The sequence below is a fragment of the Tamandua tetradactyla genome, chromosome 2 (assembly GCF_023851605.1).
Source record: "Tamandua tetradactyla isolate mTamTet1 chromosome 2, mTamTet1.pri, whole genome shotgun sequence".
In the NCBI taxonomy this organism is placed as follows: domain Eukaryota; kingdom Metazoa; phylum Chordata; class Mammalia; order Pilosa; family Myrmecophagidae; genus Tamandua; species Tamandua tetradactyla.
The window spans coordinates 99,241,787-99,269,127 of NC_135328.1; the positions used below are offsets into that span (position 1 = coordinate 99,241,787).

At 40.4% G+C, this 27,341-nt stretch overlaps 1 protein-coding gene across 6 annotated transcripts in view; it reads left to right on the forward strand.

Annotated features, from left to right (window-relative positions):
* The window catches only part of ENTREP1 (endosomal transmembrane epsin interactor 1), a 136,402-nt gene extending 109,620 nt beyond the window's left edge, over window positions 1–26,782 (forward strand). For 5 of the 6 annotated variants that reach the window (XM_077148375.1, XM_077148377.1, XM_077148374.1 and 2 more), the window contains 8 exons: window positions 3,594–3,722; window positions 5,180–5,287; window positions 5,410–5,543; window positions 16,080–16,209; window positions 16,377–16,455; window positions 20,185–20,337; window positions 22,541–22,833; window positions 23,784–26,781. In XM_077148375.1, coding sequence (XP_077004490.1) covers window positions 3,594–3,722; window positions 5,180–5,287; window positions 5,410–5,543; window positions 16,080–16,209; window positions 16,377–16,455; window positions 20,185–20,337; window positions 22,541–22,833; window positions 23,784–23,987 — 1,230 coding nt within the window. In that variant the 3' untranslated portion in view covers window positions 23,988–26,781. Of the gene's footprint in view, window positions 1–3,593; window positions 3,723–5,179; window positions 5,288–5,409; window positions 5,544–16,079; window positions 16,210–16,376; window positions 16,456–20,184; window positions 20,338–22,540; window positions 22,834–23,783 lie in introns of all 6 variants that reach the window. The other variant, XM_077148373.1, reaches the window with a different exon arrangement.
* The last annotated feature ends 559 nt before the right edge of the window (window positions 26,783–27,341 follow it).

Below are 27,341 nucleotides of genomic sequence, written 5' to 3' on the forward strand. Positions count from 1 at the left end.
CAGCTCATCCTGATGTTATCAGGTTTTTGAAGCCCCGTTCCAATGACTCTTTCACCATATCGTCCTGATTCTCAGAGAATGTACTCCTCCACAATATTCTATCAGTATATCTCTTAGGCATTTATCCCTTTCTTTTTTTATGCTAAAGATATCTGTACACTTGGTTTCTCTGTTCTGGGCTGAAGTCTCCTTGAGAATAGAATCTGATTTTATTTGAGTCTTCCAACAGTCCCACTCATCCCTTTATACTCAGTTCCCAGAAAAAAAATTTGGGCAAAGCTTTGTTTTCTCATTATTAATCAGTCAGCATATTAGAAAGGGCAACAAGATTAGAAACAGGCTAGAAATGAAAAGCCAAGATGTATGGAAAGTCAATTCAGCAGAATGATAGCATGTGTTACACATAAGACACCATACCAGATGCTGCAGAAGGAGAAAGCTCCCATGGAGGCCTAGTTTCTTGCTTCACTGAATGGCTCATATCAAGAATGGACTCACGTGGGAAGAAGTACTTTGTAAGATGACCTCTAGTATTATCCCAGGGAAGTGGAATCCTGGGGCTAAGATTCTGCCCACGTGGGAGAAATAGAAATTGCACTGTGTAATGTTGGAAAAGTTGAGCTTTGCTCCTATTGGAGGAGGGGCTTGTGCAGATAAGCAGAATGGAGACTGAGCTATCATGTCCTCCAGCTGCTTGTTTGTTAGTACCAAGTAGTGTTATTAGCATTAAACCAGGACATTCTCAGCTGGAGGCTGTAAAGGGGGAAGCCTTTCAGGAGTGATATCTACCTGCTGAATTAAGCCCAGGCAAGGGCTATTATTAATATGGAAAAGAGAGGAAAGGAAAGTTCCCATCACTTAGACCCTGCTTAGGGAAATCCTGTCAGAGGGGCCACAGGAGTTTTCCTTTACATGATGAGAGTCTAGTACAGGTATTAGCAGCAGAAGGTAACTTAAAAAATCTGAGAAAATGGTAGAAAGATTCCAGTACAAATAGCCTTCGGCCTTTGTATGGGAGGCTGTGGATGTTACTGAGATAACAATCACCCGTGGACACACCAAAGAAGGCTGAGAAACCAAGAGGGCATGAATTGCTAGAGATTATGGAGTCTGTTGAGAACTCTAGTTGTAATTCCTTGTACCAGAGGTAGATTTTATATAAAAATCTGGGCATTGGTGTTTGATACATAATGCATCCCTTTCAAAGTGGTGTAAGGACACAGAATAAAAAAAATGTTCTAGAATGCTTGTAGTTCAAGAAAAGGTGGAACTAATTTATGATGAAAAAAGAGCAGAGCAGTTGTCTCTAGGATGGTGTGGAGGTAGGGATTGATGGGAAGAGACATGAGGGAATTTTCTCGGTGATGATTATGTTCTGTATGTTGATTAAAGTTTGGGTTACACAAGTGTATGCACTGCTCAAAATTCCTCAAATGGTATACTTAAGATTTATAAATGTAAATTTTTTTTTGCGTGTAAATTTCACCTCAAAAGAAAGAGAAACTCTGATCCCCCAAATATTATATAATACAGTGCTGAAAATTTTTTCTGTGTTTCTTAGTCAATTTTTATTGTAATGAACCACATTTTCTCCTACTTTTGAAAAACATCATGAAATGTATTACTTTAATCAGAGGCTAAGGATCTTAATAAGAAAAAAGACTTTTTTTCTGTTTAGCAACCAAAGCATTGTAGATGTTCAACCATGCCTATAAGATTCCTGAAGAATTTTACAGCTTCAGTCAAAGCTGCCTGATTGATTTAACAACTATTAAAGGGGTGTAGCCCCTCTTTACAGCCACAATTAGAGTAGACAACTTCAATTGTTCAAGCAGCAGAGCAAGTAAGTACAAATCTCTGCCCCCAAATTGTAGTCTTAGCAGTCTGGAAATGTTCCCCAAATCAAATGTTACTTTATTTTCAACCAAATCAAGGAAAATTAGGAAAAATGACTAAAGATTTTCAAAACATCTCTCTGTTCAATGCTAATCATCAATAATGTTAGCACTTCAAATAAAACGAGAAAAGAAACTTTTGCTAGAGTCTTATGACCACATTGAAGATGTAAACTTAGAGGTCTCTTTAAGCCTTCATTGCCTAAGGTTTCCCTTCACCAAATATATCCTGTGCTTCTTACAGGTAGGTGGTAGGATTGAACTTCCCTGCTCTCCTGGATTTAAGTGAGGCCATTTGATTTGTTTGGCAATCAAAATGTGAGCCAAAGTGATGAGCATCATTTCTAGGAGGAAGCTTTAAGCTATGGTTCCCAGATTTAGCAAATAAAGATACAGGATGCTCACTAATTTAAATTTTAAATAAACAGCTAATAGTTTTTAAACAGTTTTATTGCTGTGTATTCACACTCCACACAATCCTTCCGAAGTGTACAATCATTGACTCTCACTATAATCATAGAGCTGTGCATTCATCCCCACAATCATTTTAGAACATATTTATTGCTCCAAAAAGGAAAAGCCTCTTTCTCTTAAACCCCACTATTTTGACACTTAGCATTGGTGTGGTATCATTGTCACAACAGATGAAGAAATATTAAAGCATGACTGTTAAATATAGTCTGTAGTTTGCCTTAGGTATATTTTTCTCCATATATCAAACCACCCTTTTATTAACACCTTGTGATAGTGATGCACATTTGTTTTGGTTTATGAAAGAACGTTCTTTTATTTGTACTATTAACCACAGTCATCATCCACAGCAGGGCTCACTGTGTTATACATTCCCATATTTTATTCTCTTTTAGCTTTCTTTATAGTAACAAGCTTGACCCTAAACTTCCCCTTTCAACCACATTCACACCCAATTCAGCACTGTTAATGTGCTACTATTACCAATCTATGGCCCAAATGTTTACAATCTACCTATATAGGAATTCTGTACAAGTATCAGCTCCCCACTCTCTACCCTCCTTCTTCTCCTGGTAACCTGTATTCTAGATTCTAACTTTATGAGTTTGCTCATCATAATTAGTTCATATTAATGAGATATACAAGCTAATAGTTTTTTTTTTGCATGGGCAGGCACTGGGAATCGAACCCAGACCCAGCATAGCAGGCGAGAACTCTGCCTGCTGAGCCACCATGGCCCGCCCAAGCTAATAGTTTTTTTAAGTATAAACATGTCTCATGCAATACTGGGACATGCTTATGCTAAAAAATTATTTGTGTGGATCTGAATTCAAATTTAACTGGACGTCCTGTATCTTATCTGACAACCCTGCTTTAAGTGCCAATGTGCAGTTCCTAAGTGCTCTCCGTCTTCTGGAATGCTGATCATCAATCTTGAGGTAGTAGATGCTCCAACAACCTGAGTCCCTAAGGGAGGATGATGAGCAGAGACCCTGCGGACCTGCAGTGGGGAAGGAGCATGTACAGGAAATCATCTTTGTATAAAGCCATTGAGCTTTGGGGGTTGGTTGTTACACAGTAAAACCGAGTCTGTCCTGACTGGTTGATACAGGCACGGCCTGACCTGGGACCCTGCCCTGTCTCATTCTGTAGGGTTGGTGCCCTGTTGTGCACCTTGGGCATTTTCCTTTAATAATCAAACTATTGTTCTGCCTTTTTCCTCTTCAGGTGGATTTAGGTGAAGGCAAGATTTGCTTCTGTTGTGAAGAATTTCAACCAGCCAAATGCACAGACAAAGAAAATGCCTTGAAACTCTTTCCAGTTCAGCCTTGTAGCGCTGTTCACCTTCTACTTAAGGTACCTGGGATGGATTTCAAACACACCACGCTGCCCCTAAAGAATGCAAAATTACTGGAAATATTCCTACTCTCTTACCTTCTCCAAAAGGAACAAATCCTCATCAGTGAACCTGGGACAGAATTGAGTGAAAGAAACACAAATTATTGTGTCTCTAAATTATGTATGGACAGCTTTCTTTGTGTTCCAGAATTGTAAGATAGTAAAACATATAAAGGAACCAAAATAAGGTTTGAGGGGATGTGGTAGATAGTTAAGTCTTGAATTAGAATATGTATAATGATATGATGTTGCTTTTAGCAAAACCTTTAAATTGCATGCTCACTTGCTATTGTTCTGGAACACATTTGTTAGTTTAAGTCAGTCCCCTGGGCTGCTGAATGCTGCTGTACTATGACATAAACTATGGAGAGATACTGGATAGAAAATGCAAGAAAAATTCAAGTGCTTTATCTCTTGCTTAATAGGCAACAATTATCAATACCAAATAGATTTCTTTTAAACAAAAATGGTCCCAGTTGAACAGAAATATAAAACTAGCTTAAGTTAAGAAATTGAATTAAAAATTGTACTCTGACTTAGGGAACGTTAGCCAAGTGATGAAATCGGCTGGTGAACCCTGATATGTTAGGTTTTGGGTAGTCAACCACTGATGGCTTTCTTTAGAGCTTTGATTTGTGTTCATTTTTTGTGGGGAGGAAGAATCTCTACGAAAAGGAAGAGAACCATTCAAAAGCTGATGTATCTTTAGATTGTATAGAATGCAAAAATGGCCTTCTCTCTTTTGGCTTTGGAATTTTGGGTAGCTGAGTCACCCTAAGCTTTCTGAGCCAGGACTTCGCTTGGGGAAAACCCCACTGAGGAGCTAGGGCTGTCACAACAGAAACCTTTGGAATTGCCTTTACTGCTATTTTAAGATGTGTGTTTGGAGAAGAGAAGCCCCATGTACACTTGGCTGGCCTGCCCACGGCAGCATCCTAGTTAGGTTCTTTGGACAGCACAGCCAATTCAGCTCCTGAAATAGAATTAGTGATGGCAGCTAAGCAGCATGCTGTTCTGGTGGGAGAATGTGGAGGGGGAAGGCTAGGGACTACTGTCCCTGGGGACCTCAACTTCAAAAGAGAAACTCACTCTCCTGGAAGCCATGTCTCCAGACAGTATTCTAATGCTCACAAATATTATAATACCAGACCTTTATCTTATTCTAAAATAAGTTGTTAAAATTAAGAGGTAAAAACTATTGTATGAGAGTAATAATAATAACCAGCATTTATTTAAGAACTTACTATGCGCCAAACATCATCTAAGTCTTTTTCATTCATTTTCTCATGAGATTTGTCTTCTTAGGACAGTATCACATTATTATTCTCATTTCTAATTTTAACATTTCATTCTTGTCATTTGCTATTGAAGTACTGAGTTACTTTTTTGTGGTGGCCATTGTTTCTTTGTTCCAGAAAGTTCTCTTTGCCCTGTGTGCCTTGAATGCCCTGACCACCACCGTCTGCTTGGTGGCAGCTGCCCTTCGCTACCTCCAGATATTTGCAACTAGGAGATCCTGCATCGTAAGTCCAAGCAAGGTGGTTCCCTACCATTTTGGCTGAGCCGGCCCATGGACCAGCTTGTGTAATCCATTGCTTTTTTCACCCTGCCTTTATCAGGACTAACTGAAGTGTTGTTTCATTAGGATGAATCCCAGATCTCTGTCGAAGAAGTGGAAGAACATGGGCGGATCGCAGACCCCGATGACTTTGTGCCTCCAGTGCCTCCTCCTTCTTATTTTGCCACATTTTTCTCATACACACCCCGGATGAACCGCAGGTACCATTCCTAAGCCCCCCACAGTTTGGGGCAGGAGACTCTCAGTTTGAATCTTTAGGGTCTTTGGAATGATCACAGCATGAGCGCGGACCTCTCTCTGAAATCTAGACAGACTGTGTTGTTTTTCAGGGTTTTCTGTTTTCTCTCTCTCTCTCTCTCTCTCTGTGTGTCTGATAAATGGATGAAACCAAAGAAAACTCAAACCTTGACCTAAGTATACCCTTCAATATCAGTTAGCTTCCGAAGGAAAACTGATACCCAGTGAGATAACTGCTGTAATTTGACATGATTGAGAACTGCTGTTGCCCTGGAAACGTTCCCAGTTAGGCCAAATCGAAGTTTCATTATAAAATCATTTGCAGGTTGCAACAATCGTGAAATTCTTCACAGCCATGAAAAAAAGATGAATTACTAATTGCATAATTCTTGTCTAGGCGAAAGGGAAAATGCTTTTTCCCTTGTCAAGTTCTGGCTCAAAATTAGACTGTTTCTTAAATCCCAAAAGTTATCTGTAGAATGAAATGCTGCATGTGTTTTGAGTAATAACTTAGTCTGTTGTTAGCAACTTCAAACTTCTAGAATTGTACCTTTCTAAGGAATGACTTCATTTATTCATTCAACAAACATTTAACCAATCCTTGGCACCTTACTAGTCACTGTGCTGGATTACTGAAAATCAAAATGAGTTATATCTATTCCCTACCCCCCAGTAAAAGAGTTCATGGTCTAGATCATTAAACTGATTGTTGGCAGGGTCACAATAATACTCAAAAGAGAGATTTGGGGTACACTGAGGAGGACCACCTGACCTAAGTTGTGAGGTGGGCTGCAGAGAGCTTGTAGGAAGGGTCAGTCAGTCAGGGTCAGCTTCCTGGAAGAAGTGATCCTAAGTGGAGTTTAAAGGATGAGCAAACCTGTGTTTACGCTTTTGAAAGAAAAATCTCTTAATTTCACAGAAAGACTAGTGTCTTTAGCTTGATATTCAGAGGACCAAACATTTCTATTTTCTAATTCCTATAGTACCTGTGGAAGTTGTCAAACAAATTTAATGTCAGGCTTGGCAGTTTTGGAAAATCATTTTCCAAAGCTCAGGGCAGCCATATTTGACCTTGAAATAGGTTGCCAGTGGAGACCACTGCCCAGACTCTGTTAATGTTCTTCTCACCATTACTTTCTTGACTTGTTCCTCAGGGTCTTATTAAAGCCCACCTCTAAGTCTTCCCTAAACACCTACAGAGGCAGAGATGGCCAAAAAGTCAAGGGGGTGTCAGCTGGTAGACAGATGGCCTGGGCAGGCCACTGGGACAGCTCAGTTTCTCAGCTGTTGTGGGAGAGACATCCTGGGTTTTGAAGCTGCAAAGTCTAGGATGGCTTTCCTAGTCGTTTAGGAAATGAGTCAAGAATTATAGAGGCCAAAGAATCACAGCAAAAGGACATCTTTTCTTTGTGTACCATGGGACAGTTTTGCTAAAACCGTACTCTATTCTCAGACTCTGTGGAAAGTACATTGAAGAACAGTAAAAATGACTGTTATTTCATGGTTGGGAAGAGAAACACATTTTTCAGTAAGAAGAATTTGTGGGCTTTCTGGGATGGCCAGCCAGTGCTTAGTTGACCTAAGAGAAGGCAACAGGCAGATTTAATTTCCTGTAGTGGTAGAAAAGGAAAGTGACTCACGTGGGTTTAGGAGTCAGATTGGGCAGCAGCACGTCCTGCAGACTCCTGATCTTCCTTACTCCTCTTTTTCATTTCTCCATAATAATGCTTAGCAGTGTGGGTATTTTTACTTTTAAAAATTTAACTTTTTATTGTGGTAACCTATATACTACACAAAACTTCTCAGTTTAACTGTTTTCATGTGTGTAATTCAGTGGCATTAATTACATTCGCAATGTTGTCCTGCCATCACTATCAACCATCACCAAAACTTTTTCACCACTCTTTCCACCCTTTTTTTTTTTTTTTTTACATGGTCAGGCACCGGGAATCAAACCCAGGTCCTCTGTCTTGGGCAGGTGGGCATTCTTGCCACTGAGCCACCATGGCCCACCCTCTTTCCACCTTTTGAGAACTAGAGTACATCTTTGAGTTCCAAATCCAGGCTGAAAGAAGACAGAGAAGGTTTTCACCAGGGATTTCATCAGTCAGAACTTTTCAGGGACTGTGGGGTGAGAATGTAGACACTGCCAGGTCTAAAATATATGCCTAGCACTCCGGATCATATTTCCAATGGGCCAACACTCTCATTTTCTGTAATTCTGGCAAAAAGAAAGTAGAGTCCACTCTGTTTTTAAACTAGCTAAATTTATTCACCTTTAGATACTTCTGTCAAAGGTATTTTAAATTTAACTGACTTTGTTAGAGCCACAGTACAAATCAACTCTTTTGACACTAGCTGTTTAACCCCAGTTGGACATTTTGTTTCTTTTAAGCAGCAGGCAAGAATATAAATGAGTGCTTTTTGTTAATATTTCCACAACCAGTTATGTTAAGAGTTTTCATACAATAGAGACTCTCATTTCCTGTAAGATATTATGACCTCTCAGAGGAAGTTTATTTATTCAACTCCTATAAATACAACCACTTCATGCATTGGAATCTCCTTGAGAAAGGGCTTCTCAAGTTACTGTCATAAACAGAAGCCTGATTGCAATCTAGACTTCTGTCCATAAATGGGTTATCTGCTGAGCAAGCCTATTTGTAAGTCCAGGATGGGGCTGTGTCCCCCCATCCCCACTACTGCAGGGAGTCCCCCATTCTCAAAAATTGTCTTGAGCCAGAAATAAAAGTCTCCAACCAATTTCATGGGTATGGACCTGGTTTTTACTCTGAGATTGTTACCTTTTATAGGAAACTGTAGACTAAGGGTGTGGGAGCCAGGTTGACAGAGGCATTTCTCAGAGATGAGGGGAAAATACCCAGCCATCTCCTTTTCTGGGGAATTTCAAACTCAAACTAAAGTGGAAGCTGTCTATACTTGGGGTTGGCTCAGTGCTCAGCTGTTGGGGGTGGGGAATGGAGTTGGTGCTCCTGGCTCTTCAGGCTCCACAGACAACAATCCCACCACCATGTGCCCACTAAAAGGGCACAGCTTTTCCAGTGAAGAGGGGAAGCTTAATCTTGTATCAAGGGCATATTAGTTGCAGCAACGCCCGTGCAGGAGTCTTAAAGATCTGTCTGTAGCATTAAAACAGACCATATTTTGCAGGAGCAGTTTTCTTTTCATCGGCAGTTCTCATTAGCATGAACCAGTGAAGTCTTCCTGGAGACCATGTGATGAAGCTGAAAATAGTCCCTTCAATGTGAGATCCTGGGTGGATCTCTCACTGTGTCTCAGCCTGTTTGCAAATTCATCTGTGTTGTTACATAGCTGGTGAGAGGATTTTGATGAGATAATGAACATAAAAAAGTTATAAATATAAAAGCTCAGACTGTATTCTACCAATGTTAGTCGCACAGTTTAAAACGTGCTTGGTATGTGTCTTGCTCTTAAGAAACATTTGTTTCTTAATCTTATCCCTGCCTTATCAGGCGGCAGTTTTCTAAAAACAATCATTCTTAGTAAAATCTGAGCAACTTTCCCAGCTGTAACAGTGTTTTAATTGAAGCCATGATGCTCTGTTTCCTTTTGAATAGTACCTGATCCTGGCTGCACATTAGAATGATCTGGGAGGATTGAAAACAAGTGCCTGGGCACCTATACAGATAATTAAATCAGAATTTCAAGAGGTGGGGCCTGGGTCGAACATAATTTTAAAACCTCCCCAGGAATTCTACTCTGTAGCTGGGGTTGAGAGCCATAGGGATAAGGACACACAAGCAAACAAACAAAAACAAAAACAAAAAAACCCACAACCAAACCAATCAAACAAACAAAAACTGCCAGGAGATAGAAGACCTGTTTCCACCATGGAGTCTCATTTTTCTCACAACTAGGTAAATAAGGGGAAGCTGCCTCACAGAAAAAGAATTTTCCTTCTGCGTTGCCTCTTATCAGTATTTCCATCAAAACGAGGCTTTTTAGGCATTAGGATATCCACCATAAAAGCCATTCAGGTTGCAGTCAATTTAGATATAGTACCGCCCAACTCCCACTCTAATACCACTCTGTGTTTCATCTTTAAAACTTTCTGCAGTGCTGTAGGATCCAAAATGGAAGCTGTTATTCTGACCTCTTGGCCATAAGCAAGCCCTTACTTCTTTATGAACAAGCAGGTTACCACTGGGTTGAAAGTGTAAACAAAGTCCACCAGTGCTAACAGACAAGTGAACAAAGTGGGCGTGTTAATTTTCCAGGCAACAGATACAACATGAAGAGATGTAACATAATTGGCAGCATTGAGGCTTTGGAAAACAATGGTTTGTGAGTGCCAGGAGGGTGACTGGGGGTTATACTAATTAAGCACTGAGGAAGGGCTCTCTGGAGAGGGTTGGAGTCTATAGGTCTTATTGATTAAAATAAGTCGCATCGTTCATTGGTGAGGAAAGGGTCTTTAATTAGGCCCAGAAAGGGTCTGGCTTCCTGGTGCCATTCAGTGTCTGTAGTTGTTTTCTTGTTTTTTTTTTTTTTTAATTTTTATTTAGAAATATTCGTACACATACACAAGTCCATACATGGTGTGCACTCAGTGGCTCACAATATCATCACATAGTTCTGTATTCATCACCATGATCATTTTTAGAACATTTGTATCACTGCAGAAAAATAAAAAATAAAAACTCATACTCCCATACCCTTACCTGTCCCTCTCATTGACCACCAGTATTTCAGTCTACCCAATTTTTTACCCTTTATCCCCCCATTATGCATTTTTTAATCCTTATTTTTTACTGATCTGTCCAAGCCCTAGATAAAAGGAGCATCAGCTATAAGGTTTTCACAATCACACAGTCACACTGTCAAAGTTGTATCTTCATACAATCGTCTTCAAGAATCAAGGCTATTGGAACACAGCTCAACAGTTTCAGGTATTTCCCTCTAGCTACTACAATACACTATAGGCTGAAAAGGGATATCTATATAATGTGTAAGAATAACCTCCAGGATAATCCCTCAACTCTGTTTCAAATCTCTCAGCTCCTGACCCTTTATTTTGTCTCATTTCTCTCTTCCCCCTTTTGGACAAGAAGGCTTTCTCATTCCCATGATGCCAAGTCCCAGCTCATCCTGGGAGTTCTGTCCCATGTTTCCAGGGAGATTTACAACCCTGGGAGTCATGTCCCATGTAGGAGGGAGGGCAGTCAGTTCACCTGCCGAGTTGGCTTAGAGAGAGGGAGGCCGCATCTAAGCAACCAAATAGGTTCTCTGGGGGTGACTCTTAGGCCTAATTTTTAAAAAAATTTATTTGTTTTTTAAACATAACAACATACAAGCACAAACATTCTTATCATATAGTCATTCCATTCTTGATATATAATCAATAACTCACAATATCATCACAAAGTTGTATATTCATCATCATGATCATTTCTTAGAACATTTTCTTAGGCCTAATTTTAAGTAGGCTTAGTTTATCCTTTGCAGGAATAAGTTTCATAGAGGTGAATCCCAAGATAAAGGGTTCAGTCTATTGACTTGGTTGTCTCCACTGCTTGCAAGATATCAGGAATTCCCCAAGTGGGGAAGTTGAATATTTCCTCCTTTCTCTCCACTTCCCCAAGGGGATTTTGCAAACACTTTTTTTTTCACTGCCCAAATTACTATGGAATGTATCAGGCCATCACACTAACCTGTAAAAACTAACAAGATCTCACACTCTATTCAAGTTTCTATGTATTTATGGTGTTCAATTAAATTGACATGCAAGTTAAATTAAGTAATGCCCTATGCAAATATAAAATTTATATTTTATGTAATTTAAAATATATTAAAATATAAATTTTGCACCAAATAAAGATCTCTCTTTTTGGTCCCACACAGAAGTTGAAGTTGTAAAATATGGACCATGTCATCCTTTACCCTGTATTCTGATTTACCTTGGTCCTATCCAGATCAGCTTCATTCATATCTCTGGTTGAAGTCTGATCACTTTTTCAACTTTTAAAATAGTTCCTGTATAGGGTAATGCTGACTTTCATAGCTTCAGAGCTCTAGCTCTGAGTCTCAAGTGTCACATAAATACCAGAAGTTTCTGGGAATAACAAGTTTATATACAAACAGCCCAGTATCTCAGAATTTAGAAATAACAGTTGCAACTCTTAAATATATGTGATTGCGGTAAGAGCTTATAATCTAGGACCCTTTACAATAGGCCCCAACCTTATAACCCCTTGGTGATCTTGAATTCAGTTCACAGAGTTTGTACATTGTAGTTAGACCATATTGAATAAGGCATGATAATATTTGTCTTTTTGTTTCTGCCACTTCATTCAATATACAGTCCTTAAGGGTCATTTACCTAGTAACATGCCTCACACCTTTCTTCCTTCTAGTGGCCACTCAGTAGTCTGTTGTATGTATACACCACAGTTCCTGCTACTTCCTTCCCTCAGTCATTGTACCCTTAGGCCACATCTATCCATTGTGAATCATGAACATTGCCGCCATAAGCACCAGTGTGCAAATGTCCATTTGTGTCCCCACATGCAGTTACTCCAGGTATATATATATTGAGCATTGGATTGGAGGGTCATATGGCAACCCCACCCCTAGTCTCCTGTGAAACCTACACATTGCCCTCCAGAGGGGCTGTACCTCTCAGCTTCCCTACCAACAGTGAATAGGTACATCTCTTTGTCTGCATTTTATCTAGCACTTGTTTCTCTGTATTTATTTTTAAATAGTTTTATTCTCACATCATACAATCCAACCTAAGTAAATAGACATGCCTGCACCACCATAATCTATATGAAGACATTTCCTTTTCTTCCACAAAGAATCCATACTGCTCTCCCATACCCTCCGCCCTCCCCCCACACACTTGTTGACATTTAGTTTTGGCATAATACCTTTGTTACATTCCGTGGAAGCAAATTACAGTGTTACAGTTGATTATAGAGCTTGTATTGATTGTACTTTTTCCTGTATACCATCCATTTTCAACACCTTGCAATGTTGACATTCATTTGTTCATTAAATGGTGTACTTTTAATCACCACCATTGTCCATTCTAGGCATTCTTAAGTTATACTGTCTCCATCTTTATCCTCTGTCTTTCCTTCCGGTTTCATATATGCCTCCAGTCCTTTTCCCTCAATCATATTCACATTCAGCTTCATTCAGTCTACTTACATTATTGTGCTACAATCAGGTAGTATTTCTGAATTTCTACAGTCAGTCCTGTTGTACAATCTGTATTTCTTGAGCATCAAATGCCCAATCTCTACCCTTTTCTATCTCCTGATAATCTGTGTTCTTAACTTGAAGTCTCAAAGTACACTCATTAATGTTAGTTCATATTAGTGAGACCATACACTATTTGTCTTTTTGTTTCTGGCTAATTTCAGCATAATGTCCTCAAGGTTCATACTTGTTACATGCTTCATAACTTTATTCTGTCTTACAGCTGCATAATATTTCATCGTATGTATATACCACAGCTTGTTTAGCCATTCATCGATTGATGGATATTTGTACCGTTTTCATCTCTTGGCAGCTGTAAATAATGCTGCTATAAACATCGTTGTGCAAATTTCCGATTGTGTCCTTGCCTTCAGTTCCTCTGAATACATATCTAGTAATGGGATTGCTGGATCATACGGCAATTCTATACTTAGCTTGCTGAGGAATGCCACCAAACTGCCTTCCAGGGAAGTTGTAGCATTTTAATGTCTAGTTCTTAAAACATCTTGGCTGGATAGGAGAGTTGGAGTAACACTCATGGGCAGGTCCTGCTCTAATGGGAGAATATCCCTTTCATGATAACTTTGCCAAGATACCTTCTAGCCACCCTTTGGAGAGATTCCAGGAAGAAACTGGGGAAGGATAGCTGTCTTCCTTCCTGCAGGAGCCTCTGGTCAGACTTGGATGCTTGAGGTATTCATGTGTGACGGCTCCAAACATCCCTGCTTTAGGTATCAACACAGAACCCTTTCCCCTTTCAGCTCAAGCAGAGAGTGTCTTGTTTCTGAACAGACTCTTATAAAGGAAAAAAGAGAGAAAGCATTTTCAGTTTTTCACTGAGGCTGCATGTTGCTTTCTCTTAAATTCCAGAAGGTTTATTGTTAGGAAAAAAGAACATTGCATCCTTTTCAACTTTTTTCTTCCACCAGTTGCATTTTTGTAAATGTGCACAAGGAATAAAATGAAACAACTATAAATCCAGAGAACATCTTTCTGCCTACTTGCTCCAGAACTTGTAATTTTATCAACTTCCATTAGTTTTTTGTCCTTTTGTGTATTTTAAGAGCAGATGTTGAACTTTTGCTGTTATCTGTTTTTATTCATTCTCTAATACCCCTGTAGACTGAGTACAGGTTTTCTGGCCTTCTCATGTATTTTATACTTATTATTTAAAAATTTTGGCCCTTTTTTCTTAAGATTTTTTTTGTGTGGAATTCTGTGAACAGTCACAGGAAATCTTGCGGGTTTTTTTTTTTGCTTGTAAGTGTTCCTCACTAGATGGTCAAAAAACCAGTTATCCAAGATCCATTTACAAGGAAAAGCACCTAGCTTTATTTGGGTGGGAGGAAGGCAGTTGGGGAAGAAAATCTTAAATTAAATAATTTAAAAAATACTAAGTGTAGGGAACATAACATTTTCATTGGTAAATATAGCAAATGTAAATATTTAATCACTGAAGGATATTTCAGTCCTAAACTATTGCCACTTAAAAGGAGAGGGGAAAAATGTCAAAAGAGAAGAGAATGAGGAAGAACAGACTGGAAATAGTGAAAGGAGCTGGACTTGGAAGGGGAAGGAGGTTCAGGGGAGAAATTAGCTTTAGATAAGGAAATAGTAGCTTTAGATAAGGAAATTATTTTAATGAACAGGAGATGAATAAATGCGCACATTGTTTCAGCCAAATATGAAAACCTCAAGCATATTTTATTTACTGAAATCTTGAGTTTGTTACAGCTTTTTATTGTCATCGTTTATTTACTAATCAATGCAAATCATTTTGCCAACCTGACTGAGTATATTATATCAAGTACAGGAGAAATTAATACCAATCTTTTTTTGTTTTTAACCTTTAGTATTATCCTTGATTGGTTCTGTTATTTTTCAATTTATCACATCCCAGCACCTCTGGCTTGCAGCAAGTACTCAGTAAATGTTTGTAGAATGGCCAACATTGGAAAAAGTCACCCCGTGATTCCTTCTACAGTCTGCTGCTTTGTCTCTAAGCTTTTTTTATGCTCTCTAAAAAGTCACTCATTCTTTCAAATATTTATTTAGCAAATACTGAGTTTCTACCATAAGTTTGACAAAAGAAAATTTGTCATGTACTGTATTAGTTCTTTAAGGTGCCGGAATGCAATATGCCAGAAATGGAATGACTTTTAAAAAGGGAATTTAATAAGTTACAAGTCTATAGTTCTAAGGCCATAAATATATCCTAACTAAGGCAAGCAGAGAAAGTTACCTTGGCTTAAGGAAGGGTGGTCTAGAAAGGCATGTGGCTGGCATCTACTTGTCCTTGTTCCTGGTTCTGTTGCTCCCAGCTTCTGATGCCAGTGGTTTCCTCTCTAAGCGCCTATAAGCATTCACTTAGCTTCTCCGGGACACAACTTTGGGTTTTATCTCTTAGCATCTACCAGGCCCGGAGACTTCTTCTCTTCAGATTCTGGCTATTTTGGTCTCAATATCTACATCGGCATTGAACTATCTCCAAAGTATTTCCCTTTTCAAAGGACTCCAGTAAACTAAATCAAGACCCATCTTGAATGGGTGGAGTCACATCACCATCTAATTAAAAGGTCAGATCCACAATTAGGCGTGTCATGTCTCTGGAGATAATCCAATAAAAATTTCCACCTACAGTATTGAATCAGGATTAGAAGAAATGGCTACCACCACAAGACTGGATCAGAATTAAAACATGGCTTTTCTGGGGTACATAATAGCTTCAAACCAGCACATGTACTAATATAGGATATAATAGGGTTTTCCTGAGCCCCTAGTTGTTTCTTATATTGAGGTGAAATTTGCATAACACAAATTAACCATTTTAAAGTGTACACCTTAGTGGCATTTAGCACGTTCACAATATCATGCATGTCTGTTTCCAGAGCATTTTCATCACCCCTGTACCCATAAGCAGTCACTCCCCATTCCTTCTCCCTCAGCCCTTGATAACCACTCGTCTGCTTTCTGTCTCTCTGGATTATTATTTACATTTTGACTAGGGGATTTGAAAGGGAATGATGGCATTGCATTTATATGGCCCCATCTACCTAAGGAAACTTGGGCACTTCACCAGATTTGCAGCTTTGATTCTTCTCCCTCTCCTGTCTGGGAGACTGGCATGGAGGGGTGAGTGGTTTTCCCCACAGTCAGTAGATTACCCTCCAGAGGCAAAGGCTGGCACTCAGGGGCCACTCTGATCAGGCAACAGTCTGTAGGATGCATATCCTCATGCCAATTGCTTTCCCTAGGATGGTTGGTCCTGATGTCATTCCTCTCCCGCACATCTATGGAGCCCGAATCAAAGGTGTGGAAGTGTTCTGTCCTCTGGACCCACCCCCTCCATATGAAGCCGTGGTGAGCCAGACAGGCCAGGAGCAGGTACTGTCTACAGAGCTTCTTCTCAGTACACTGACCGCAAGTAGGACAAGTGGCTGCCTCAGGACAACAGTGGGAGATATGCTCAGCAGTTCTCTTTATAAGGCATTTATGGGAATCTAGGTGAACTGAATGGTGACAAAACAGTTCTCTTTTTCCTTGTGATGCAGGGATCTTCATTCCAAATGCCAGAAGGATCAGAAGCTGGCATGAACCCATTGGAACCCATCTGTACACAAGCAACTCAAGGTACTATAGATGTTATCGGTGCATGAACTTGTGAGAATTGTTGCTCCATCTTTTCAGAAGATTAAAATATGATAGAACAATCTGTGTGGTGTTTTGTTGGAGGTCAGATATTCCTGGAGCAAATGGTTCAAGCTACAGCCTTCTTTCCAGTTGTAGAAATACTATCAACTATATAGTTAAACTTTTTTAAAAACATCTTTTTTTTCCATTTTAACCATTTTTCAAATATACTATTCAGTAGAATTAATTACATTCACAATGTTGTGTTAGTATCACCCCATCCATTACCAAAACTTTCCATCACCCCAAACAGAAATTTTATACACATTAAGCAATAATTAACCATTCCCTCTCCTGCCTGTACTCTACTTTCTGTCTCTATGAATTTGCATATTCTAGTTATTTCATAAAAGTGGAACTGTATAAGGTTTGTCCTTTGTGCCTGACTTGTTTTACTCAATATGAAGCCTTTAAGGTTTATCCATGCCATAGCATCTATCAGAACTTCATTCCTTTTTATGTCTAAATAATATTCCATGATATGACTAAGATTACAAGTGACAGATAATATGTGAACAGAGAAAAGAAATATCTTTAGCATCTTTTATGAATAAGCAGATTTTCTTTCTCTTGTTAAAATAACATGGGCTGTGTTGGAGGGGGAGTAAGTTTCATTTATTGCAGAATGATTTGCTAAGAGATTGAACTGCGTAATTTATAACCTAAGGCCCGGGTCATGTTGCCTTAACATCTAGTGAATTCTTATTTTCAGGCATGTGTTAAATATTAGGGTCAGTTTACATTTACCTTTGTAATTTAAGGGAACATTATTATAACTTTCTCTTTTGGGGGAGGTTTTAAATAATCCAGAAATTGTCTACCAGGACAGAATTGCAAAAGATCATAAATAATGGATCAACTCTGAGCTATTTTAGATGTAGGTAATTTTTCAGCAGTGCCACTTGGAATGGGTTCCTTTTCATCTATTCACCTTCCATCTTAAATAGGATTATAAAGCAATGTTCTGTTTCCTAAGTATGTTTGTAATTCTTTCTTTTTTTCTTTAAAAAAAAAAGTTTCCCACATCACAATTCAGGATCACAAAGGACATGATTTTATTTTCCAGTATAGAAGTCAACAAACCCCAGAGTGATTTTAACAACTCAGTTAGTGGCCACTTGCTCTTTAAAGTAGACCCAACAGGAGCTTCTCCGTCTGTCAGTGCCCTGGGTGATGCCGATACTTCCTCCACCAGCATTTGGTCTGCAGCCCCCAGGTCAGCCCACAGCCCACTGTGCCACTGTTACCTTCCATCTACCAAAGCTCTTCCTGAATCATCAGAAACTTAAAAAATTTTTTTTGATTTATTTATTTTTGTATGCTATACAGGAGGGATCACGTTTTATTCTTTTTCCATATAACTATTCTGTTATTGCAGCACCATTTTTTATTTTTATTCTTTTTTTTGAAGTGCATGGGCCAGAAATTTAACTTGGGTCTCCTGCATGGTAGACAAGTATTTTTAAAATTTTTTTATATATATTATATATTCACATACCATGTAATCATCCAAACTGTACAATCAATGGTTCACAGTATCATTATATAGCTGTGCATTTATCATCACAATTGACTTTTTCTTTTTTTTGTGAAAAATAACATATACAAAAAGCAATAAATTTCAAAGCATATCACAACAATTTGTTGTAGAACAGATTTCAGAGTTTGGTATCGGTTACAATTCCACATTTTTAGGTTTTTACTTCTAGTGCTCTAAGATAGTGGAGACTAAAATAAATATCAGTATAATGATTCAGCAATCATACTCATTTGTTAAATCCTACCTTCTCTGTATAACTCCACCATGACCTCTGATATTTCTCCCACTCTTTAGAGGTATTTCTAACTTTTTCATGTTGGAAAGGACTGTTGATAATATGGGATGGGGGATGGAACCAGTAGATGTTTTGGAGAGGCTGGGCCGTCTGCATTTCAGGACTTATTTTGTCCAGGGACCCATTTGGAGGTTGAATGTTTCTGGAAGGTTATGCTAGTGCATGGAATCTTTGTAGAATCTTATATAATGCCCTGGGTACTCTTTAGGTTGGGGTATGGCAAGCTATGATACGTAGCAATGTCTAACTGAAGCTTTTGTAAGAGTGACCTCCAGAATAGCCTCTCAACTCTATTTGAACTCTCTCAGCCACTGATACTTTATTTGTTATACTTCTTTTCTCCCTTTGGTCAGGAAGGCATTGTTGATCTCACAGTGCTAGGGCCAAGCTTATTAGGCCAGGCTCATCCCTGGGAGTCATCTCTCATGCCACTAGGGAGACTTTCACCCCTGGATGTCCCATGTAGGGGGGAGGACAATCATTTCACTTACAGAGTTGGGCTTAGAGAGAGAGGTAGGACACATCTGAGCAACAAAAGAGGTCCTCCAGAAGTAACTCTTAGGCATACCTATAGGTAAGTATGCAGAACAGATTTCAGAGTTCAGCACAGGCCACAATTCCACAATTCCAGGCCCTTAACTCTAGATGGAGACCAAGAAAAACATCAATATAATGATTCAGCAATCATATTTGTTAAACCCTACCTTCTCTGTATAACTCCACCATCAACTTTGATTTTTTTATCCCATTCATTACGGGTATTTGGGCTATGCCAATTCTAACTTATTCATGTTGGAAGGGGCTATCAGTAATATGGGGTAGGGAGATGAAACTAGCTGATGTTCTGGAGAGACTGGGCCCTCTAGGTTTTAGAACTTATCTGGTCCAGGGACCCATCTGCAGGTTGTAGGTTTCTGGGAAGTTACCCTAGTGCATGGAACCTTTGTAGAATCTTATATATTACCCTAGGTGTTCTTTAGGATTGCCTGGAATGGTTTTGGTTGGGGGTTGGCGAGTTATGATAGGTAGCAATGTCTAACTGAAGCTGTGTAAGAGCAACCTCCAAAGTAGCCTCTTGACTCCATTTGAACTCTCAACCACTGATACCTTATATGTTACACTTCTTTTCCCCCTTTTGGTTAGGATGGCATTGTTGATCCTACAGTGCCAGGGCTGGAGGAATCACCTCCCACACTTCCAGGGAGACTTTCACCCCTTGGTGTCATGTCCCACATAGTGGGAGGGCAATGATTTCACTTGCAGAGTTGGTCTTAGAGAGAGTGGGGCAACATCTGAGCAACAAAAGAGGTCCTCCAGAAGTAACTCTTAGGCATACCCATAGGTAGGTTAAGCTTCTCCTCTACATACATAAGCTTCACAAGAGTAAGCCTCAAGATCAAGGGCTAATAGTTTTTGATTATCTGCTTAATATACTCTGGGGTGTATCCAGGCATTACATTAAGCTATACAGGATTAAAGACCCTCATTGAATTGTCAGAAACTTTTTAAAGGGGCTAGGAGCTTTTCAGCACTGCTCCAGGATGCTTCATTGGAGAAGGTTCTGAGCACCTTTAGAAAAAATTTACGTTTTGGCATAATTTCTTTAGTTTGCCTTTAGTTTTTAAGTGTTTTGTTTTAGGTGTGGAGGGATGGTTTGGAGAGGCAGATTTTCTCATAGTGTTGGGAAATAAACATCTATTGGGCCAGCAACCTAAAGCAAAAGTTGCCAACTCTATTACCCTGGCCTATTTGGCCTTACATGTATTCTCTGCCCAACATTGTGAAGGCTGCAGCTGGTAAAATAGCTTGTTTCTCCTCTTTTAAAAAATATCAGGTGGGGACATTCCTAACACACCTGGAGAAGAAAGCACATCTGTTTCAACTCCCAACTCAAATTTGGTGCATCCTGCAAGGACCCACAGAGCCTTTCAGCCCCTGAAGACTAGATCAAAGAGTGACCCTGTGCTCCATCATTCGGCAGACAGAGGTGACATCATTCCCAAGGCTCTTTGCAGAGCCCTCTGTTTATTTCCCTAAAGGTGCAGGTGACAGTGGGTGGCTCTGGCCAGCCTACGGCCCCCCATTTTAAGAGGTATCTTGAAGGAGGATAGAGGTCTTGAAAGGTCTTAGTAAAATGAGATATTCCATGGACACATTGGAATATGCATCTGCCATGTCCTTAAGACTGGCGGGTTTTTCCTGTTTTCTTTTTTTTTTTTTTTTTAATTATTGGCATCAAAAATATTTGGTTGCACATGATACCATGCGAGGTACTACATGAAAAAAATTATGCAAATCTAGTTTGGATTCCTAGATGCTTACAGTCCTGTGAGAATAAAACTCCTCTCTGAAGGAAAAAGTCAGAGGGGTCTATTTTTTTCACCCTCTCTTCTATAATTATTTGTTATCTTTTTACTGTGTATGAGTAGACTAAATTATTTAATTCTGGCCTAATTTTAAGAACTTTGGCTAGAAAGAAAAACATATGCTCACATATCCATCTCTCTCCCTCTTAGTTTTGAATTTGTTTGTATTTGAATAATTCGGGGTTTTTCTGAATATATGAATACCTGAACATCCTCCACATATGTCTTCCTTGTAGGCAACTGTAGAATACAGAGGAAATAAAGGAAGAAAATACAAATCTTCTGTAATTCTACCAGCATGGGCTTCTTTTTGTGAATTATTCTAGTAGCTGGCTTATGCGCTCCTAAAATCCTATCCAGATAAAAGTTTGCAGATCCTCTAACCCTTTTCTCTCCTGGGTCCTGTTTCATGTCCGTGCAGGGTTTGTTCTATCCCTCTGACTGCACATATTGTTTGCTGCAGCTCTAGACTGTGTGGGATCCAGAGAGGAAATTCCTCTTGTCTCTACAGCGGCCTCTGGGGGAGTCTCCTGGGACTGAATAATGCCTCTGCAACCTCAGCAGGCCCATCAGCCAGGCCTCTCAGATTTCCAGGACCCACTTCAACGCCAGTCTCTTATCCCCTACCTAGCACGTGGAAGACTCAAGCTGGCCAGCTGCCAGCTTCAGTACGAATCAGGTCTCTGTGCAACACTGGGAGATCTTTCTACAACCCTATCTCATTCTGCAGGGGCGAGGATGACGTGTGTTTACCTGTTTGAACCCTCTACTGTGGAAGGGACCAGGTTACCTTCAAGTATAGTCCCTGACTCTGACCTCACACATGGTGTGTTTAGCGAGAGTTTACAGAAGACTGATTCTCTGTGACATGTACATCGCAGCCTGAGAAGATGGCCTCTAGCCCTGGTTTAAAGTTCCTCCAGAGAAAAAGGAGTGCTCTCTTCTTCCACCTTTTCTTCTACCTATTTCCTCTTTTCCTCGAATATTTAAATTCCTGCTAATCAGGCTTTTACAGACTGAAGTTGCCAGTGCTGTGTATATTGAAGGCTGCTGGCTGGTTTATGGACACATGGAAGACAGGTCTGAGTTTTACTTCACCCACTTCACAATGGAGTAACCTTCTGCTGATCCTTACGCACTTGTCAATATAGGTAGCCCTGGGACTTAGGGCCTGCAGAGTTAAAGAGGTGGATTTCCCCAGGCCCTCGTTCACTTTCAGAATTTTTCTACACCTAAATTTCTTTTTCTGTAATAGTCATGCATAGACCTACACCACGGCCATGGCATAAGCATCGATAATATAAGTCAATTACATGCCCTTGAGGATGTTTAGGACAAAGGTACAAAGTAAACAGCATTATTTTCATCACAAGTCTAGTCTCTTTTCAGTCCGTTGCTCTCCTTCAGTGGCTCCTTCATCCTTTCCCCTTTGAACATTCTTTCGTCTGTCCACTATGCTTTGTCTGCTTGTCCAATCCATCCCCATCAAGTTGCCATCACCTCATGAAATTGTTGCTCTGTATAGTTTGCCTTCCAGATACTCTTCTTTATCATGTGCCTTTCTTGTAGGGGTTGTTTTTATGTGACACAATAACATGTTTTGGGACATGTCCTATTGGAACTATACTTCAGGAAATAATCTTGTTTCATGGTTTATCCCCGCCCCCCTTTCCCTTCTGCAAAATGAAGGGCAAGATGTGCATGGCTTTTAGCATTTGTCAGATGCTTTCCAGGCTGAGTTTAGTGGACTGGGCTGTTTCAGGCAGAGGCATCTGTTCAAAGGGACTTGGACTGTGAGTAAATGCTGTTTGTCTCTGTCCACAGCTATCCCCGTGCTTAGCTGTGAAGCAGCAACTCAGACTGATGGGAAACTGGAGCTGGCTGCAGTGACTTTGAGGAGAGGCTCGAGACCGAGAACTCTGCGCTCCAGGCCACGGTCTTTAATAGATTACAAATCTTACATTGACACCAAACTGCTGGTGGCAAGGTTCCTGGAGCAGTCCTCTTGCAGTATGACCCCAGACATCCATGAACTTGTAGAGAACATTAAAACCGTTTTGAAGTCTGATGAGGAGCACATGGAGGAAGCTATCACAAGTGCCAGTTTCCTAGAACAGGTAGTTTTATATTGATATTGGGTATGATAACTCATTTCCATAGCAGCTTCTGCAGTTTCTCCAACTTTCTGTTCAAAGCAGAGTAAGTTCATGGTCAAGCTTTCAAGGAAACTGCATGGCTCAGTTCACCTCTCCCGAGTCCCAGTGGGATGAAGAATTTCCCATGGGCTATTTTTAGAAGCAAATGATATTTTATATATATATATATATATAAATATACATATATAAAGTTATGTATATGGTATATTGCCAAATAGATCCAGAAATAGAACCATCTTTAAGAGTTTTTACTAATAAATTGGACTGTACCTTATGTAGTTTATGGTGTTGCTCCATGAAGCAGATCAGTTAGAAGTATCCTGGTTGTTAGTTGACATTTTATGGTTTTATGCAGCATTACCTGGTCACAATCCAAGACCAGCAGTTCTTAAATTTTCAAGTGCATCAGAATCACCTGAGGTTCTTATAAAAAATACAGATGCTGGAATTCCAGTCCAGACTCACTATCAGAATTCCTATGGGTGGGAGCTCGTAATCCATGTCTCTGACAAGGTCCTCTGGTACTGTGCAGTGAAAATCTCTGGCTTAGACCACAGGGAAAATGGAACTAAGGGACTAGAAAAAATGCTAAATATAAAGTAGGAAGTTGCAATAGGCAAATCAGTTAAGTCTGGCAGGTCTAAGGTTGAAGCAATAGAAAGTTTGGGGAACTCTGTAGCAATGAAATCTTTCTGTTTTTTTCCAACCTGACTAAAGTTCTTAAGAATTTTAGAAAAGAGGCGGTATGTTAAATAAGTATCTCTGGAATTTCAAGTGGGTTCCACTTTGGGAAAATACCTCCTTTTCTTTTCCAAAGCAACAAAACATTAAGATATGTGGATATAAGGGTCAAGTCTAAGGACTATATCTCATGCAGCTTAATCTCTTCCCTCCCCATTATTTTCCTAAAGATAATGGCCCCCTCGCAGCCCAGCACTTCCCGGGCCCCCATGCTGCCCTTGCAGAGAGAGCCTGGCCTGCTGCACCTGTGGAGCTGTGGAGACTTGAGCACCTTTGTCATGCCAGGGAGGCCAAAAGCTGAGAGGAGGCCCCGGCGAGCTGAGGCTGAACGGCCACACAGCCTGATTGGTGTCATCCGAGAGACGGTGCTGTGAACCTGGAGGACAGGTTCCTGCATGAGCTTGAGGAGCAAGGAGGAAGAAAGATGGCCCTGGAAGGTAGAAGGCTGCTCCAAAGGGAAGGAAGAGTCCCCTCTCTTCCAGAGTTTCATGGCTGGGAATTGGGGTCCCCAATAAGAACTCCTCAAAAAGTATGCACTCTTGAGAATATTTGTTCCCATACTTTGGTTCCCAGTTTGCTGACTGAGGGCACTCAAGGGTGAATGAGAGGTTCTTCCAGACCCACTTAGATTTTGGATGCACTGTGTTGGAGGCAGTGAAGGCAGGGATTTCTCCTTCTGCCAGGTCTCCCAGCATTCCTGAAGGCCATGTGCCCTGGTGTGGGCAGAAACTGGGCTGACAATTCTTTATTCTCCTCACCACCCATGTCTGTCTTTGTTGCTGAGTCCTTTCCCTCAGTGGAAGGACAAATCTGTTGGGCTGCTATTTATAGTTGCCTGGGACCTTTCTCTGCTCTGTGAGAGAAGAGTTGGCACGGAAACAAAATGACTATCCCTGATGTGGCTGAAATAGTCAACCCACATTTTAGGTCATCCTCAAATACACTCTCTTTAGGAAAAACAGGAAACTTTGTAAGTAGATTTTAATGAAAGACATTTAGAAAGAGAAATATTGTTGATTCCATTTTTTCTTGCTTTCAAAACTACAGACAGCTAAGGCAGAACTGACAATAAAAATGTTGACTTTGGAACTCCGGGCTCAGTGTGCAGCATTTGTTTATGCTTAGGTAGCAGGCCTTACCTATGTGGGCTTTGGAACTCAAAGCAGTGATGGTCAGGTCCACAAAACTAGTTTAATCTCCAAAGTATCCAACCCCTGGAGATAATAATACTTCAGATGGATGGCTTCATGGGGGTGCTATTCTAGTAGGGTCCATGAACAATCAATCAATAAAGTAATTATAGATTGGAGATTAGTGCTAAGAAGGAAGGGAATGCCACTTCATATCCATTAGAAGGCTGTTATTAAGACTACAGAAAATAAGGGTTGGCAAGAATATGGAGAAATTGGAGCCCCCATGCATTCTTGTTGGGAGGGTTAAATGATGCACCCACTGTGGAAAACAGTTTGGTGGTTCCTCAGAAAGTTGAACCTAGAATTAACCTATAACCCAGCAATTCCACTTCTAAATATAAGCCCCAGAGAATTGAAAACAGGGACCCAACTGGATACTTGTACACCAACATTTATAGCAGTGTTATTCACAATAGCCCAAAGGTGGAAACAACACAAGAACTCATCCATGAGGAATGGATAAACAAAATGTGATCTATCCATAAGTGGAATATTATTCAATCATATAAAGGAATGAAGTTCTGATATATGCCTCAACATGATGGAACTTGAAAACACTATGCTAAGTGAATAAAGCAAGACACAAAAGAACAGATATTGTGAGATCCCACTCATATGAAATATCTAGAATAAACAAACTCATGGAAACATGAAGTAGATCAGAGGTTACCAGGCACTGGGGTGGTTGGTGGGGAGGGATGGAGAGTTAATTGTTTAATGGGCACAGATATTTTGATTGGGGTGATGGAAAAGTTCAGGAATGGATGGTAGCACATCATTGTATTTGCAACATTGTGAATAATTAATGCCAATGAAATGTTCACTTAAAAATGGTTAAAATGTACTAGTCATAATTAATGATGTAGGAATGGACATGTATTCAAGTCAGGATAAAATGTTCCCTTCTCTGGGATTTTTATATTTTGAAATATTTGGAAAATCAGGGGGTCCAAATAACTCTTCCAAGGAAAGTGTTCAACTTGTACAAGACTTTGGTTAGTCCTTCATATTCTCTGAAAAACAATTAAACCAAAATTTAAAATTGATAGATGTCACAAATATAAAATGCTAATAGAAAAATGCTTAGATCTTGCAAAAATGGGTCTACACCTAACCGTAGAAATGTCGGATAGAAATGAGATGACCCTGTACCTCACCAAGGAGAATTTTCCAACCATTCAACCATAATAATAATCATTTTGGTCTATTATTAGCCAGAAGTCTATGGACACTCCGTGTACTGTGCCTTTTATAACAAAAATCTTCACTATTTTATAGGGATTAATATTAATAAAGTTTAACTTCCTAGTGTTAACATACATGTGACTTAAAGTTTGATAACAGATATGGATTGAATTTTGTCCCTCAGTAAGATATGTTCAGTTTCTAACCCCCAGTCTCATAAATGTAATCCTATTTAGAAGAAGGATCTTTGATGATATTAGTATTCATGAGGCCAGATTGGAAATGCTGGGTGTAATATAGCTGTCATCCTCATATGGAGAGTTAATTTGGGCAGAAATGTGGATGGAGAGGGGAGAGGAGAGAGGGGAGAGATATTCACCACATACTGAAGGCAGAGAGAGAGTTTTTTCATGAATCACCACTGCAAAAACCCTCCAGACTTCAGCAAATGCATGGCTCTACCAAGACCTTGATAAAAGAGTTCCTGTGTCCAGAACTTTGTATCAAGTCACTCTGTAATACTTTTCTAAGCCAGCTCTAGGAAACTAAGAAAATATCTGTCCAGAAATGACAAAGTTATATATATTTGTCTTTCCATCAAATAATATGTGAGAATGTTCATTTCTCCTTGTATTTTAAATATTTTTTATTTGCTTACATTAAAAATACATTGAGAGCGTACCCCATCCTGGAACGGCTGACTGGCTGAGAGAACCCGCTCCGGTGAGATCGCCGAGGGGCGCGGGCTTTCCTGGGCGGGGCGGCAAAAGCGGCCGGAGTCCATCCCTTCCTCCTTCCCGGGCCAGCTAGCAGAATTGGGCAGGCGGTCCCCTCAAGCTGTGGCGGCTGGCGCCCCCACCACGCGCAGCCCCCCGGACCAACTGAGAGAATTGGATTGGAAATCCCCAGGCCGTGGAGAACGGTGACCGGGGGGGGGGTTCCCTTCCAAACACGTGACTCCCCGGTCTGGCTGGGAACGGTGCACTCTCCCGGGGCTGCAGCGGCTGGTGCCCTCCCGCCATGCTTGGCGCCCCGGGCCGACTAGGAAATTCAGACGGCCGCTCTCACGGGCTGTGGTGGTCGGCGACCCCCCCCGCGTTCGGACCCCTGGGCTGGCTGGCACTCTTCGAAGCTGCTTCGGCTGGCGAACCACCCCCCCCCCCCCACGGTGAGAGTTTTCCAAAGTTAAAGGACCCACAGCACCTTTTACTGGTGGGACCCGCAGACAAACATGTGCCACGAGCGCCACCTACTGGGCAGGATAAGAAAAACAGAACCCACAGATTTCACAGAAAAATCTTTCAACCTGTTGGGTCCAACACCCAGGGAAATCTGACTAAATGCCCAGAC